At 44.1% G+C, this 14,665-nt stretch overlaps 1 protein-coding gene across 3 annotated transcripts in view; it reads right to left on the bottom strand.

The window, feature by feature from the left end:
- Window positions 1-14,665, bottom strand: part of GLRA1 (glycine receptor alpha 1) — a 390,673-nt gene that overhangs the window by 15,368 nt on the left and 360,640 nt on the right. Inside the window, exon 9 of one of the 3 annotated variants that reach the window (XM_086931265.1) lies at window positions 13,820-13,897. The exons of the other annotated variants lie outside the window; for them this stretch is intronic. Coding sequence (XP_086787391.1) covers window positions 13,820-13,897 — 78 coding nt within the window. The remainder of the gene's footprint in view (window positions 1-13,819; window positions 13,898-14,665) is intronic. 3 annotated transcript variants of the gene reach the window in all.

Raw genomic sequence — 14,665 nt, 5'->3', positions numbered from 1 at the left:
TCTGCTTTGAGTGTGCTCCTAGGAGCCAGTCGTCCAGATATGGATAGACCTGGATTCCTTTCCTTCTTAGGTGTACCACCACTGCGGCTTAGGCACTTTGTGAAAACACGTTGAGCTGATTTTATCCTGAATGGGAGCATTTTGACCTGATAATGTGTTCCGTTGTGTAGGAACCGCAGGTACTTTCTGTGTCCTTTGTTCATAGGGATATGGAGGTAGGCGTCCTGAGGTCTATTGTTGCCATATAGTCTACCTTTTAAATTTGTGGGACTAATTTTTGAAGAGTGCACATTTTGAAGCGTTGTATTTGTATGAACTTGTTAATGAACCTTAAATCCAGTATTGGCCCTAGAGTCAGGTCCTGCTTTGGTACTAGGAAGTCAATCAATCAATCAATCCGGGGGTTTATAAAGTGTGCTACTCACCCGAGAGGGTCTCAAGGCACTGAGGGGTGGGGGTGGGGGTGCAGCTCCGGTTCAGTCTAAGAGTCAGGTCTTGAGGTTCTTCCTGAAGGTGTGGAGGGTGAGGGAGCGTCTGATGTTCATTGGGAGCTCGTTCCAGGATCTGGTTGCGACGTAGGGAAAACCTCTTCCCCCTGCTCTGTTTTTGCGGATGTGGGGGGTCTCTGCGAGGGTGAGGTCCGCAGAGCGAAGGTTCCTCTTGAGTACGTGTAAGGAGACTCTCTCATTGAGGTATTTGGGTATGATGTTGTGGAAGGATTTGTAGACATGGGTGAGCAGTTTGAAGGTCACTCTATTTTCGACGGGAGCCAGTGGAGGTTACGTAGGTGTTGGGTCATGTGTTCATGCCATGCGGTTCCAAGGACGAGTCTGGCTGCAGCGTTCTGGATGGTCTGTAACCTGCGTAGGAGAGTTCTGTTGATTCCGCTTTAGAGGTCATTGCCATAGTCCAATCTGCTGGTTAGGAGTGCGTGGGTGACCGTTTTTTTACATTCAGGGGTTATCCATTTGAAGGTCTTGCGGAGGATCCAAAGGCAGTTGAAGCTGGTGGAGGCGATGGAGTTGATCTGATGGGCCATGGTGAGGGAGGAGTCGAGGATGATACCGAGGTTCCCTGCATGGCATGTCCGGGTGGGTGGACTGCCGAGGGCTGAGGACCACCTGGAGTTGTCCCATGCAGAGGTGAAGAGTCTGAGGATGAGTACCTCGGTCTTCTCCGAATTGAGCTGCGGGCAGCTGCTTTTCATACAGGCGGCTACGTCTCTCATTCCTTCCTGGAAACAGAGTCTGGTGTCTTCGGGGTTCTTTGTGAGGGAGAGGATGAGCTGGGTGTCGTCGGCGTAGGACACTATACTGAGCCCGTGTTGTCTGACGATGGTGGTGAGGGGGGCCATGTAGATGTTAAAGAGCGTGGGGCTGAGTGATGATCCTTGGGGAACTCTGCAGTTTATCAGTGTGGGTTCGGAGAGGAAAGGAGAGAGTCTGATCCTCTGAGTTCTGCTGGAGAGAAAGGATCGGATCCAGTAGAGGGCGGTTCCTCGTATCCCTGCGTTGTAGAGTCTGGCTGTGAGGGTGCGATGTGAGATGGTGTTGAAATCTGTGGAGAGGTCAAGAAGCATGGGGGCTGCAGTGTGCTCCATGTCTAGTAGCTTGCGAATGTCATTGGTGGCAGCGAGGAGGGCTGTCTCAGTGCTGTGGTTGCTACGAATCCGGACTGGGAGGCATCTAGGATGGAGTTTCCTTTGATGAATGCGGTCAGCTGGGTGTTTACGAGTCTCTCTGTGACTTTGGCAGCAAAGGGGAGGAGAGAGATGGGCCAGTAGTTTTTCAGGTCTGTCGGGTCGGCCGTGGGCTTCTTGAGGAGAGGTTTGACCTCTGCCCGCCTCCAGTCGTCGGAGAAGATGCCGGATTCAAAGGAGGCATTGATAGTGCTTCCTAGTTCGGGTGCGATGGAGGTGGCAGCCCTGTGGTAGATGCGAGGTGGGCAAGGGTCCGTGGGGGCTCCTGAGTGGGTGTTCTTCATGGTCACAGTGGTGTGTTCGACGGTGGCAGGATTCCAGGTGGTGATGATCGGCTCTTTGTCGGTGGTGGTGGAGCGTGGGGTGGTGTTTGGCGTCTGTTCACTGAAGTTGTCGTAGAGGGCCTTGATTTTCAGATGGAAGTAAGAGCTGAGCTTGTTGCAGAGTTCCCGTTGATGGTGTGATGTCCGTGGCTTCGCTGGGGGTTTTGGTGACTTGCTGTATGACGTTGAAGAGTTCTTTAGCGTTGGTTGCGTTGGTGTGGATTTTGTTCCTGATGAAAGTCCGCTTGGTGTCTCTTCTAAAAGCTGGTGGTATTCCTTCAGGGCGTTCTGGTAGCTGTTGAGGTCTTCCATGGTTTTCCGGTTCCGCCAGGTTTTCTCGAGGCGTCTGCAGGAGCACCTGGCTGCTTGGAGATTGGTGGTAAGATCGGTGGTGAGTAGTTTCCTTTGAAACATTCCTATTTCTGTACTACTTCTATTGCTTGTTTTTTGAATAGTTCCTTGATATCTGAATTTATCTGTGTCAGTTCTGCTTTCTGAAAATTTCTTGTTTTTGGTGGGTTTGCAGGTGGTGTTTCTGTGAACTCAATGCAATACCCGTACTTTACTAAATTTAATATTGTGATATTTTCCCACTGTTTGAAGTAAAGGGATATCCTCCCACCCACTGGTGTTTTGTGTGGGTTTCTTTCTGTGACTGAGTCAGTTAGAGCCATTTCCTATTCCTCTGGGGGTTTGGCCTATGCCTCTGCCTCTCCCCCGAAAGGGCTGTTTCTGCTGTTGTTGCCAGCCTCGGTAACTTCCCTGTTGACCTGATTGTTGTCCAGGGCTTTGACCTTGTGGTTGCTGTGACATTTGCTATCCCTGACCAACTGCACCTCTTCTTATGGTCTCTCTGTTGATGAAACCACCTCTTTTAAATGAACCTCTCTGCTGTATGGCTCCCATCCCCCTAGAAGTCTCATTGTCCTTCTTGATCTGCTGAAGGGATTTATCCACTTCCTTCCCAAAGAGTGCGTCCCCAGTGAATGGTCTATTGATGATGGAGGTTTGCACCTCCTGTTTGAAACCTGATATCCTTAGCCAAGAATGACTTCTGAGGATGGTGCCGGTGCACATTTGCCCACTGGCAGTGTCTTCAGCATCCAGGGCTGACTTCAGGCATGTGTTGGCCACATTTTTATCTTCTTGGACAATTGTCCTTGCTCATTTTTTGTCCTCTTCGGGCAGTTTATTGAGGATCTCCTGTATTTCGTTCCACTGTTGGTAGCTATTTAGTTGTGCATTGGAATTTGCGATGTGCCACTATGTTGCTGCTTACTTTTCCATTCTTCTCCCCACCATGCAATTGTAATTGTAAAAACTACTTGTATAGCGCAAACTGCCACCCTGCGGGTATCCTGGCGCTTAGATTAAAAAATAACCGACATACGAGCCGGCCGAAGTATCGGAGAAATGGGAGATCAGTCCTTGGGAAAGAGCCAGGTTTTTCTGGCTCTTTCTGAACTTGGTCAGAAAATCAATCTGTCTGACGCTCTGTGATAGTTCGTTGCATAGATGTACAGTAGCCACACTAAAGGCCCTCACCGCATCCTTGAATGCTTAAATCTAGGAAGCGTCTAAAAAATTTGAACTAGAGGAGCGGAGCTGCCTCTTGGGGAGGTATCTGCTGAATATTTCCTGCAGTGGAACTGGGCCCCGATCATGTACCGCTCTATGCACCATACAGAGCGATTTAAAGTGGACCCTTTCCTTGATAGGCAGCCAGTGTAAGTCTCTTAAGGCCACTGTGGTGGAAGACCTACGTTGCCTATTTAGCACTATCTTTGCTGCTGCAGACTGGACTCTCTGCAACCCCTGAAGGATGTATTGAGGTGCTCCCAAGTACAGAGAGTTGCAGTAATCCAGCCTGCTTAGCACTGTGCTTCTCACTACAAGAGAGCGCAAGTCCTTTGGTAACAATGGGAGTATCTGGCCAAGCATGCGCATCAAAGAGAAGCACACGCTGGAGGTTTTGTTTGCCTGCGACCCCATTTGGAGGTTATCGTGCATCAGAACCCCCAGATTACGCACCGTGTTGACAGGGACCAAAGGTTCTTCTTCAGGAGTGAGCCTAAACTCCAGTGGCAGGTGCTTAGACATCTTAACCGAGGAGCAGTACACCACCTCGGTTTTCCCACCATTAAACTGCAGAGAGTTCCTCCTCAGCCAGCCAGCAGTCTTACGCATGCACTCCTGGAACGTGTCCATGGAGACTGCGTGTTTCCCTTCCAGGGAAAGGGTATCGTCAGCATAGTTGACTAAGTTAACTCCAAAGGACTTAATGATGGGGAACAGGGGCTGCAGATAGATATTAAAAAGGATAGGGCTAATCGCAGAGCCCTGCGGTACCCCATAAATTACTGGGGATTTGCTAGAGGTGAACGGTGCCATGGTCATGTCCATTCTCTTACTCTTCTTCTACAGTGGAGGACCGGTATTGGAGAATGTGTTAGCCCTTCTTCTGGCTGCGGGTACAATAATTGAATCTGGTACTGTGTTTCGCTGGATATACTTACGGTCCTTTGATGAGGGCTTGTATTTCTTTTCACCCTTGGTGTTATATCCTTGTTTGAAGCTGGTTCTTTGAAGGCGTCTTTGCCCTGAGCCTGTATGCTAATAAGTAGTTGGAGGTATTGAGTCCCCTTGATGGCAGGGGCTAGTGTTTACAGGAGAAAACATAGGTTCCCCTTTTTCTTCTTAGAGGGCGACTCCGAAATGGTCTGCTGCCCTTTTGACTAAGCTATTGTAGAAAGCTATGTCATCTGGAGTTGATGCTTTCAAAGGATAACTGCATATCTCCTCCTCAGGACTCTCTGTGTCGAGATTGTTCCATGAATCCTCGAAATTCTCTGAGATGTCCTCCTCTTCCTGTAGGTCCCTGTATTCCTCTGGATCTTAGCCAAGAGGTTCTGGTGTTGGGGGTGAGTTGAAGATACCTTCTTCCTCTCCCTCTGCGTCTTCCGATTCAACGTTTGCATGCTTGGCAACCGTAGTTTTCGGGATCCGAAAAAGCTTCAGCGATGCGTCAAACTCCTTTTTCTTTTGAAGGAGCATTGCCATTTCGTCTTCGAGTCTTTTTCTTTTCTTTTTGACCTCGAGAGCTCTCTCGGGGTCAAAGGCGGGGATTTTCTTTAATTGCTAGTGGCCACATCCGGTTTTGATGCTTTTCTTTGTGGGTTCGTGTTCGGCCCCTTGTTTCTGCATCTTCTACCCTCCTCTGTAACCTCAGGTTTGGTTCCGTGGGGTTCTTTTAATCGCGGATGGCCTTCGATCGCCTTTTTGGTCAGCATCAGTGCTGCCTTGTGTGTGCCTTATGTTCGTGGCCCTTCGATTCCGACGGATGTATATGATGTCTTACCTTATCTGTCTTCTTTGCTTTTTTGCATGCCTTCTTGTGAGCGTGTGTTTTTTCGGAGTCCCCTTCTAGAACTTTGACATCCGATCCCTCGTGCGCGATTCCACTGGGACTCCATGTTCTTCCTCGTCGCTGGAGAAACCCAGGTCTTTGAGGGATGTCTTCTTAGTGGTCTGCAACATCGTGGCATAGTTGGCCTCTCTTTGGTTTCAGCAGCTTCTCAGTATTTTCCACAGGAATTCCGTGCAGACCTCACAGTCCTTGTCTTGATGATCCTTGGGCAGGCACAGGTTGCAGACGTCGTGTGGATCACATTGAGCGTACTTGTGATGGCACTTGGGACAAAACTTGAAAGGGGTGTTTTCCATGTTCCCTCTACCTCGCCATTTGTGGACCGTCGAGGTCCTCTGTGGTGTCGTCGCCGCAGCTCTACTCTTGTCCCTGTTTATGGTGTTGATGAAAGGTGTGATTCGCTGTAGCCTTTTTTTGTTTTTTCTTGAAGTGTTTTGGGAAAAATATGAAAAAATCTTCGGAGTTTCCCGTCTTGCTTCCAGACCGAATGGGGTAAAAAAGAATCTGAAAAATGGCTAACATGCACGTCGACCTCCAGAATACCGTCTGACGTCACACAGAGGACGTACTTGGCACCAAATGGTGGCTGACAGCGACCAAAACAAGAGAAAAAATAAAAGACAATTCCGGACCTAACCAGTAGATGGCAGAATAATGCACAGCATGTTAATCCAGAAAATGATTCACGCTGGAAAACCTCCTGTTCGCCACATTCTCTGAAATCAAACTCTCTGCAATTGATCAAATATTATCATAAATGCTTATTTGGCCTTGGTCTCTCAAATTCTTCAGCAGGTAATAGTCCCTGAGATGAGTCATCGGTTTTTCAACTCAGAATTACAATAGATGATGGAAGATTTATTTGGCAATGCCCCTAAAATGCATCAGCCCTCTTTGTGTTTGACTGAAAGAGTCCCCTGCCACGTCCAAAAGTGGAACCTCAGCTGGTTTGATTGTAGGAAACTTCTTCCTGGATTTGAGATTTCAGGTCATGGTGACGGCCAACAGACCCTAATTGGATGGGGGGGGGGGGGGGGGGCATCAATAGCTTTCCCTGCCTGGAACTTCTGTTGGAGCCATAGAGTTCCTGAGAAGAGAAATCAAACAAGGACCCCGAAGTGCAGGTAGAAAACTAGGCCAAAAATCTTTGTGAGTTGGTCTATTCATCATTAAACCTGCTCAGCAACTTAGTAAGGTTATTTGCATTTAAAGAAACTGCAGTACCTATAGTTGTTTTGAAGACAGTAAAATACCCGCAAGGACTGTGGGAATCATAAAAATATATCTAATTTCCAGGGGAGTAGAAGCCAACGTTTTTGAGCAGCTGGTAGGCTGACAAACCACTTACCATGGTCTAAATGCAAGTTCTGTTGAGAGAAAGGAAAGGCTGTCACAGAATACCATTGACCAACATTGCAAAATATGTGCTGGGCCTCAGGTATAAGACGTCCCTATTCATGAAAAAGTCTACTAAAAACGCGGAAGCCATTCAGGAGCCAGATTTGCACTGCTATTGTGAAGTGATGACTCAACAAGTTACGCATTCACTGCTGATATAAGGTGTGACCTGTGGGCCAGGAGTCGGTATTTCAACAGGACAAACTCATCCTTTCAAGCTAAATGAAGGGTTTATCAACAGACGTGGAGACAGTACCTCTAGTACATTTAGACACAGCAAAATCTGTGATATTAAATGATACATACAAAACAAGATATAATCTGAACGCGAGTTTTCAATTGTGATCCAATGGGGTCCATGACTCTTCAGAATATTTGAACTCAACCTTGCAGGGTGCTGGAAAATATTAATGCTGTGATCCTGAGCAATCTAAAAGACTGCTTAGCTCCACCTTGGGTCTTTCATGTCAACAGGTTTAAGCTGAATAGCTGCTGTTCTGAAGAGGCAGGAGGTGAGCTCTCACCTCACTTGCTACAGGGAAGTGAAAAGGATGGTTCTGTGGTAAGAGCTAATCTTTCTTCTATTATGACACCAGAGCAGTAGAGGAACTGCTGAGAGCTACACCAGTAGTTGTCTATTCTGCTCTCAATGACCCCTGGAAGGGCAAGTTGAAATGTTAATGACATTAACACTAGGGCTCGCATGCCTGTGGAAACACAGATGTACAGGTGGTCATAATAATAAATAAAAATAAAATAGCTAAAATATTGGATCTGGTGGTAATTTTGGCTTCAAAGACTGGTACTAAAGGACTGAATTAATGAATGGATTACACTGGGGCAATATTGTTCTGACTGTTTCCATCTTTTGAACATCTTTTTACCTTAATCTACTGCAAACCTGTTCCAGGACTGTGGAACTCTGCTCTACTGCAACAGAAGGTCCAAATCTAAAACCAGCTCTGAAGCTCATCTTCTCAGTCTTAACAAGCATTGCAATCTACCTTTAATTGCCATACTCCATTGCCAGGCAGAATTACCATAGCCAATCCCAAGCAATGTATAAGCCGTGGTGTATTATAATTATCTCTATGCAAGATGGCTTCCTTTGAGATGTGTTAATATTTTGTCATATTGTCCCCTTAATAAAGACCCCTCAAGACAACCTATATCTATTTGCCACTTATAGAGCAGTCTGCAACCTGGCACATCTGGTGAAAACCATCGAGAAATGTGTTGCTGAACAACTCACTGAATATATCATGAATGAAAACCTTCTGCCTAACTACCAATCTGATTTTCATAAAGAATGGGGCACATAGAAGAGCCACATCAACAATACTTAATGACATATAGCAAATCTAGCATATCTAGGTGACTTCCTCCTCCTAGTCCTTTTTAATCTCTTGTCAGCATCAAATACCATTGACCACATTAGACTTTCAAAAGTGCTTGATTCATTTCAGTTCAATAGTTTGTTTACTTGGATTATTGCTTAATTCACACATTTCCATGAACTCTCACATCAACCACAATCTAAAGTCTGCTAAGTGGCTCTATTCCCCTTGAAAAAATCCTCACCCTCATACTTGAACCATTGGCTTTCATTCTGTTTTCCAAGCAGTTCTTATCTACTAACTTTGTTAGACAAAAGTCTTATGGGAGGTTTACCCAAGCTTTCTCTGACTGTTCAGATGGTTATTTTCTACTCATCTGCACAATGTAAGTCTGGGTCTAACAATTCTGACCACGGTACCAATATAGTAAACAACTTACATTGGTTATAGCTACAGATCAGCATTAAGCTGAATATTGCCTGTTTATCCTTCTAACCACGCTCTGCAATCCATGTGTGTATTTTGTTCATTTTCTTCATCCCCATTTTTCCTATACCCTACCACATCACTTGTTATAGAACTGTTCTCAAAGTTATAGTCTAACTAGGTATATGTAATAATTGAATCAAGAGTAAAGTTTAACCCGACTTTGTTATTTGTGAAGAACAGGGCTACCCAACGTGAGTAATAATGGTGCACTACAAAAATGTGAATCTTTTTTTTTTAAACCACAAAGTTATCCTGCAAATCTAATGGCCTCATGTGCCGCACTAGCTCTTGCTGGTGCCTCCTTCTCACCTACAGCGTTTTCTTGTTTTTCAACACCCGTCACCATGACTCCACTCTCAATGTGTGCACATTTTTAGAAACTTTCTTGGATTCGGCCTTCAGACCATAAACGATGGGGAGGATTGAGCTTTGAGATATGTTTAACCAGAATAGAGTTTTCTTCTGGAAAAAAAGCCTCAACACAAGTCTAACATTGTACACTCCACATTTGGTTTATCTTACCAAACTACCCCCATGAAGAAGACATTATTGACTAATCCCATTGATTTTATCTGACATGGTCTCAATTATTTATATCTATTTGTATAAAGTCGTTTTGGGTTCTCTCTGTTTCATTCTTTTGACTACATTTCTCTATGAATTGTTGATTCTTGAACTCTCAAGTAACTTGCTAAGAGTAAATCCGGAGTTAGGGCAGTGCGCTTCTAAAGAGTGCACCACCAAGGATACTGCAGGAAGAATGTTGTTTTGCCTGTAAGAACCCTACTGAATGTTGTGGACAGAGGATTTATACAGATATTCTTGATAGTTTGACTAAAGTGAACTGCACATCAAAACATTGCTTTCTGTGTCTTTGCTTGTGATATGTTCCCGTGGTCGATGTTTACTCAATGAATGAGGATTTCAAGGACAGTATAAAAACAGTTTTTACTCTTTTCCTTTTGTTTTACATGTGCCATATAACTAGGATTGTAAAAAGACAAGTTACTAACGTTTAAAGGTAATTCTAGTATTTCTATGTGTTCGTATTTGCAGGCACATGTCTATGCTTAAAACTGGTGCCCAACAGTAAGGAAACACTCTTGCAGTTAAAGGTATTATAGTTATTCGTCCCAATCATAATGAATTGTTGCTTTTGCCTTTCGGGGAAAGAGTAATAAAACCCTAGACTAAAGTAGGACTTTTTAAAGGGAAGGCTGACTATTAGACTGCTTCCAACATGACAGCTTCTGCCACCGTTTCAGTGGAAGATTCATGCCTCTATTGTCTAGCAGTTTTGTCAAGTTATCTAAATGAACCCAGCTCTGTGCTTACTCATTGGTCAAGCTGTTGAAATGACAGAATAAGCCACCATGAAGTTGTAGGGAAGCTGTATGCAGATGCACCTGGTTCGCCCTCAGTGATGTAGCTTCTTACATGGAAGTAGGTGGATGTGAAAGGACAGCATGGCTTATTTTGACATTTCAACAGAAGCTGTTGGTCATGAAATTCTGTGACGTGTAACTCTTCAGAGGTCTTCTAAAACCTGAAAATTGATCTCTGAACTGTAGGTGGTGATGTAGGAGGAGTTTTTCTTGGTATTTTATAAACTAGATCCCAAATTACTGTTTAGTTTTTTAGCCACTAAATTGAGTAGCATTTTGTTTGTCCCTTAATGATGGCAAAGGATCTCATCATCCTATGACGTTGATGTGAAGATTTTGCTTTGCGGTGTGGAATATCATCTTAGGTTTTGCTTTGGGGTGTGGGTAAGTCATCGTGTTGCATTATATTTCTATAAGTTCGTGCGCTTTGAATAAAGTAAAAATCAATGATAATTCAATGGTACGTGGGCATTGGTGAATGAACATTCACCAGAAAAGGTTCCTGACGATGTGCTGTCATAACTGTGCAGTCAGCATCCAAACAGCCATGCATACAAATAGAGTGAAGCAATTTCTAAATGGCTGCTTTGCATGGTTCAGTGAGGAAGACAGTTCCCACATGTGCCAGAATAACCACCGTGCCCTTTTATAGTGACTCTTGGATATCTTTCGAGAAGGTCAATGGATGTTTTGCTAGAGAACTGAACATTGAACTGACTCCACTGAGGGGAACGCTTCTCTGAAACAGCTTCACCTATGCCATATTGGAATAGCGCTGTCTTTTGTCTCTGCATCTTGTCAGCCTGTTCCTTTATGGCTGCTTTACTTTTAGCATGAAAGGTTTCAGACACTTACAGAGTCTGGAAGGAGATGGAATGGAAATTGCAAGAAACACAATTTGGACTTTGGACCGCCAGAGGATCACCTGTGGATTTACCAACTTCCCAAGAAATCTGAGCATTTTTCATTATAAAGCAACTCAAAATCAGGCAATTACTGCTCTGGACCATGCCGTTTCACCCTCTTTACTGACCATCATTGTGTAGTAAATGTATTGGATAATGAGCAGATACTGATCACTGAAATCAAAGCCTGCCTTGGCACTGAGGGGTTCGGTGTCATGCATTCCATAAGAGGCTTTTAGCGCAATCCTTGTCCTCTATAGGGAATGCTGTGGCGTTGAACACAGAGTAGGACTGCTCTAAAGGATCTCTGAGCCAAACCTCATGCTTTGGAAATTGTCCTCACTGACTCCAAATCACTGCGACCCACAACACTTGTAGGGGTATATTACCAACAACTAGCGATAATTATCGCTATGTTGGCTTAGCGGCAATATTATTATCGCCGAGCTCCGCCGATTTTTATCGCAGATAAACCTTGCTATTATCAAGGTTTATCTCAAAAGCGATAAAAATCGGCCGAAAAGCATGAATATCGCTGAAAAGTCAGCGATATTCATGCATTACCGAGCTAATGCTCTTAGCCATGTTATCCACCTACCATTGGATAACATGGCTAAGAACTGCTCTGGGCAGGCGTCAGCTTTTGGAGATATTCGCGCTTACCTATAGGTAATAGGAGATAGAAATGTTAGCGACTGTTTCCAGTCGCTAACATCTTGGCACGCCCACTTTGCATGTCATTAGCGATAAATATCGCTGACATGCAAAGTGGGCCCCAAGATGATCGCTATCTCCTACTAGCTGTCGCTAACTGCTGTTAGGGACAGCTAGGTAATAGGGCGATAAAATTATCACTGCTTTAGCGGGAAAAATTCCCCTAAAGTGGCGATAAGGCCCTTGGTAATATGCCCCGTAATTCTTTTACTTTTTTCTTCCAAAATAGCGCAGTAATTCTTCTTTTTTGGACCCTTACCACTGAGAAAACAGTTCGCCATGGTGCTGTGGCTCCTGCAATAAAAACTTTTCATTATCTTTCATGCTGTAGCATATTCTGACCTTAAACACAAAGCAGAGAAAAATGACTAACTATATCAACCAGACAAAAAGTCTTTCGCCTGGTGTCCTACAGATCCTATTGTTTTGATACAGAAAACAGGTAAAGTAACTGGAGACAGTGAACAGGGGACCCTCGAACATTTCACAGTCGGTAACTCTCAAACAAAATAGGTTTTCTAATAAGTGAATTAAGCCTTTTTTCTCAAAGTGTTCCCAGGCACCAGCCTCTAAAGCGGGGGACAGTTAAAGCGTGCAAATCCGCATCAGAGTAGTCACTTTTCAAAAAAGAGGGGAAACGGGTGTGTATCCTAAATTAAACTTCCTGAGTAGCTGGGATCACCAACAAGCAAGTTTTCTACAAGTTTCTGTCATGACACTAGTCGCCTCGTTTGAAGAATGTGGTTGGAAAAGGGCACCCAGCCTCTAAAGATATAAACTGCCCTCACCACGATACTTTTGGGAAATATCTTACAGAAAATGAAGACCAGGGTCATCTTTGATGAAGTTCTATGCAGGACAGGACCATGCTGACTGGTCACATTATCCTATTCCATCTGGTTATTTACTGTACACAATCACACATGCGAATTACAAGGGGTCTTGGACCTATGGAAAAAGACCTTGGCCATGAAATGTAACACCAGAACTGAAATGTTTATAGCTTTTTTTGATAAGTCGAATTTTGACACATAAGTAAGGAGTTCCATATAGTGGCCCTTTGCCAAAGAAAATGCCTCTTCTGAGACCTCACTTGTGTGCAGAAAAAGACAAAAATAGAAAACTGGACACAATTTACTCCGGGGCAATACTTCCTGAATTTATTTGCAATAAAGGTGGGCGGGATATGCTACATGGTGGCTATGCTACCCTGCTTTGCTGATTCCCTACTCCCTAAACACAGCAAATTGTATAATACTAATGCCCACCTCTAGGCTATTCTAACGTAAAACTTTTGTATTATTTCTGATCTGAGTTGGTGCTTAGGATGTGTGTGCTTTGATCAACTAAAAGATGGGTGCTGTTTGCACAGGGAAGTGTGTTGTTGCTGCTTTGCTCAGTAAGGGCAGTTTATTGACCCAGAGCCCACAACGCATTTTCCAGAGGAGCTGGAGTAGAGGTAAGAGAGATGGAAAATATCAGAGTGGGCTTGAAAAGTTAATCATGGTGGTTTTTCGATTATCCTCTCTCAATCACTGTGATACCCCTTGTTTTTTGGGGTGTCTCACCCATGCCTCTCACACACGAGCAGCCTGAGGTACTGTAGTAGGAGCTGGTGCACAGTAGCAAGAGTGCAGGGTGCAAAAAAGATCCCAAGGTGCAATCATTGCTGCCGCCCTGACACACTGTGGATACGTGTTATGCAGGTGTGACTTTACCTTGTGGTACTTCATTTGCCCCACCACTAAAACGCATCCGAATTAGACACCATTCTCTTACATGACATCTCTGCACAGATCCCAAACTACTGGCGAGTAGCCTCACCAGAATGAGGATAAGCAAACCCAACCCTCACTTGTCCGCTAAGAAATATTTTAAATATATTAAAGGGGATGCGGCTGCATGCATAGCCTTTTGCCCCCATGCCTGTCACACTTTATATATATAAGCATATATATGGATATATATATATATATATATATATATATATATATATATATATATATATATATATATATATATATATATATATATATATATATATATATATAATCATTCCTTAGTTGAGCACTGCACCACCTCAGTTCCTTCTTTTCTCCCCACACATGAGGTCCAGGGACAAATAAAGACCATTAGACTTACGGCAAAGAGCTGAGGTGCTGTTTCTACGCCTGCCAAGGGGAATCCTGCTTCTTGACCAGTACAGAGGGGTCTTTTCTCCTGGAGAGGAAAAAAAGCCCCCGTCAAAACAAATGCCACTGGTCGTAAAAGAAAGCTTTGGCCTGGGGCCACCTCAGTGATAACAACTGTGGACAGGAGCTTATGAAGAACTTGCTTTACGGCAGCGGAATAGATTGCTACAACCTCGAACAGGAATATTTAATACCAATAGGGGTCAAAAACATAACTTTGAAAGAACGGTTCTGACATTGTCTCGCTCAGCTTTTCCTTGCAATTTCTTCAGGAAACTTTCCCTCCACTCACCAGCAGAAATCTGCTTTACATAGATATGCTGGAAAGTTCTAACCCGTTTATTTCAAGGGGCCTCGAAGCAGGCTAGGTTTCACTTTCCCCCAAAGTCTTCCCTGTTTTAGATAACATAACACATGTTTTTTAGGCAAAGAAATGAGGCAGGGCCGGTATTTTACATACACAGCCATTAAATGTGCATACATGTTTACAACGTAACACAAGATATTCTTTTTCACCCGTTTAAGAAAAATATATCATTGCAAGGTATACAAGTGCAAAATGTCCGATGGCATTTGTCACCCGATCTGAAGAGCCCCATTTCTCTATACAAAGAGGTTGTGACGAAGTGTCAATTGTGAATTTTAAATGGTGAATATTTACTGTCTGAAAATGAGCAGTAATCTTTCCAACCTATACCCATGTCCTACAGACTAATCTCGAAATTCAAGATGGCGACCCCATGTGTTCCAGATTTGCATTAACTGGAATATTTACCAAGAAGAGGAAAACTAACTA

Source organism: Lissotriton vulgaris, chromosome 7, assembly GCF_964263255.1.
Source record: "Lissotriton vulgaris chromosome 7, aLisVul1.2, whole genome shotgun sequence".
NCBI lineage: Eukaryota > Metazoa > Chordata > Amphibia > Caudata > Salamandridae > Lissotriton > Lissotriton vulgaris.
This window is presented reverse-complemented; position numbering and strand designations above follow the sequence as displayed.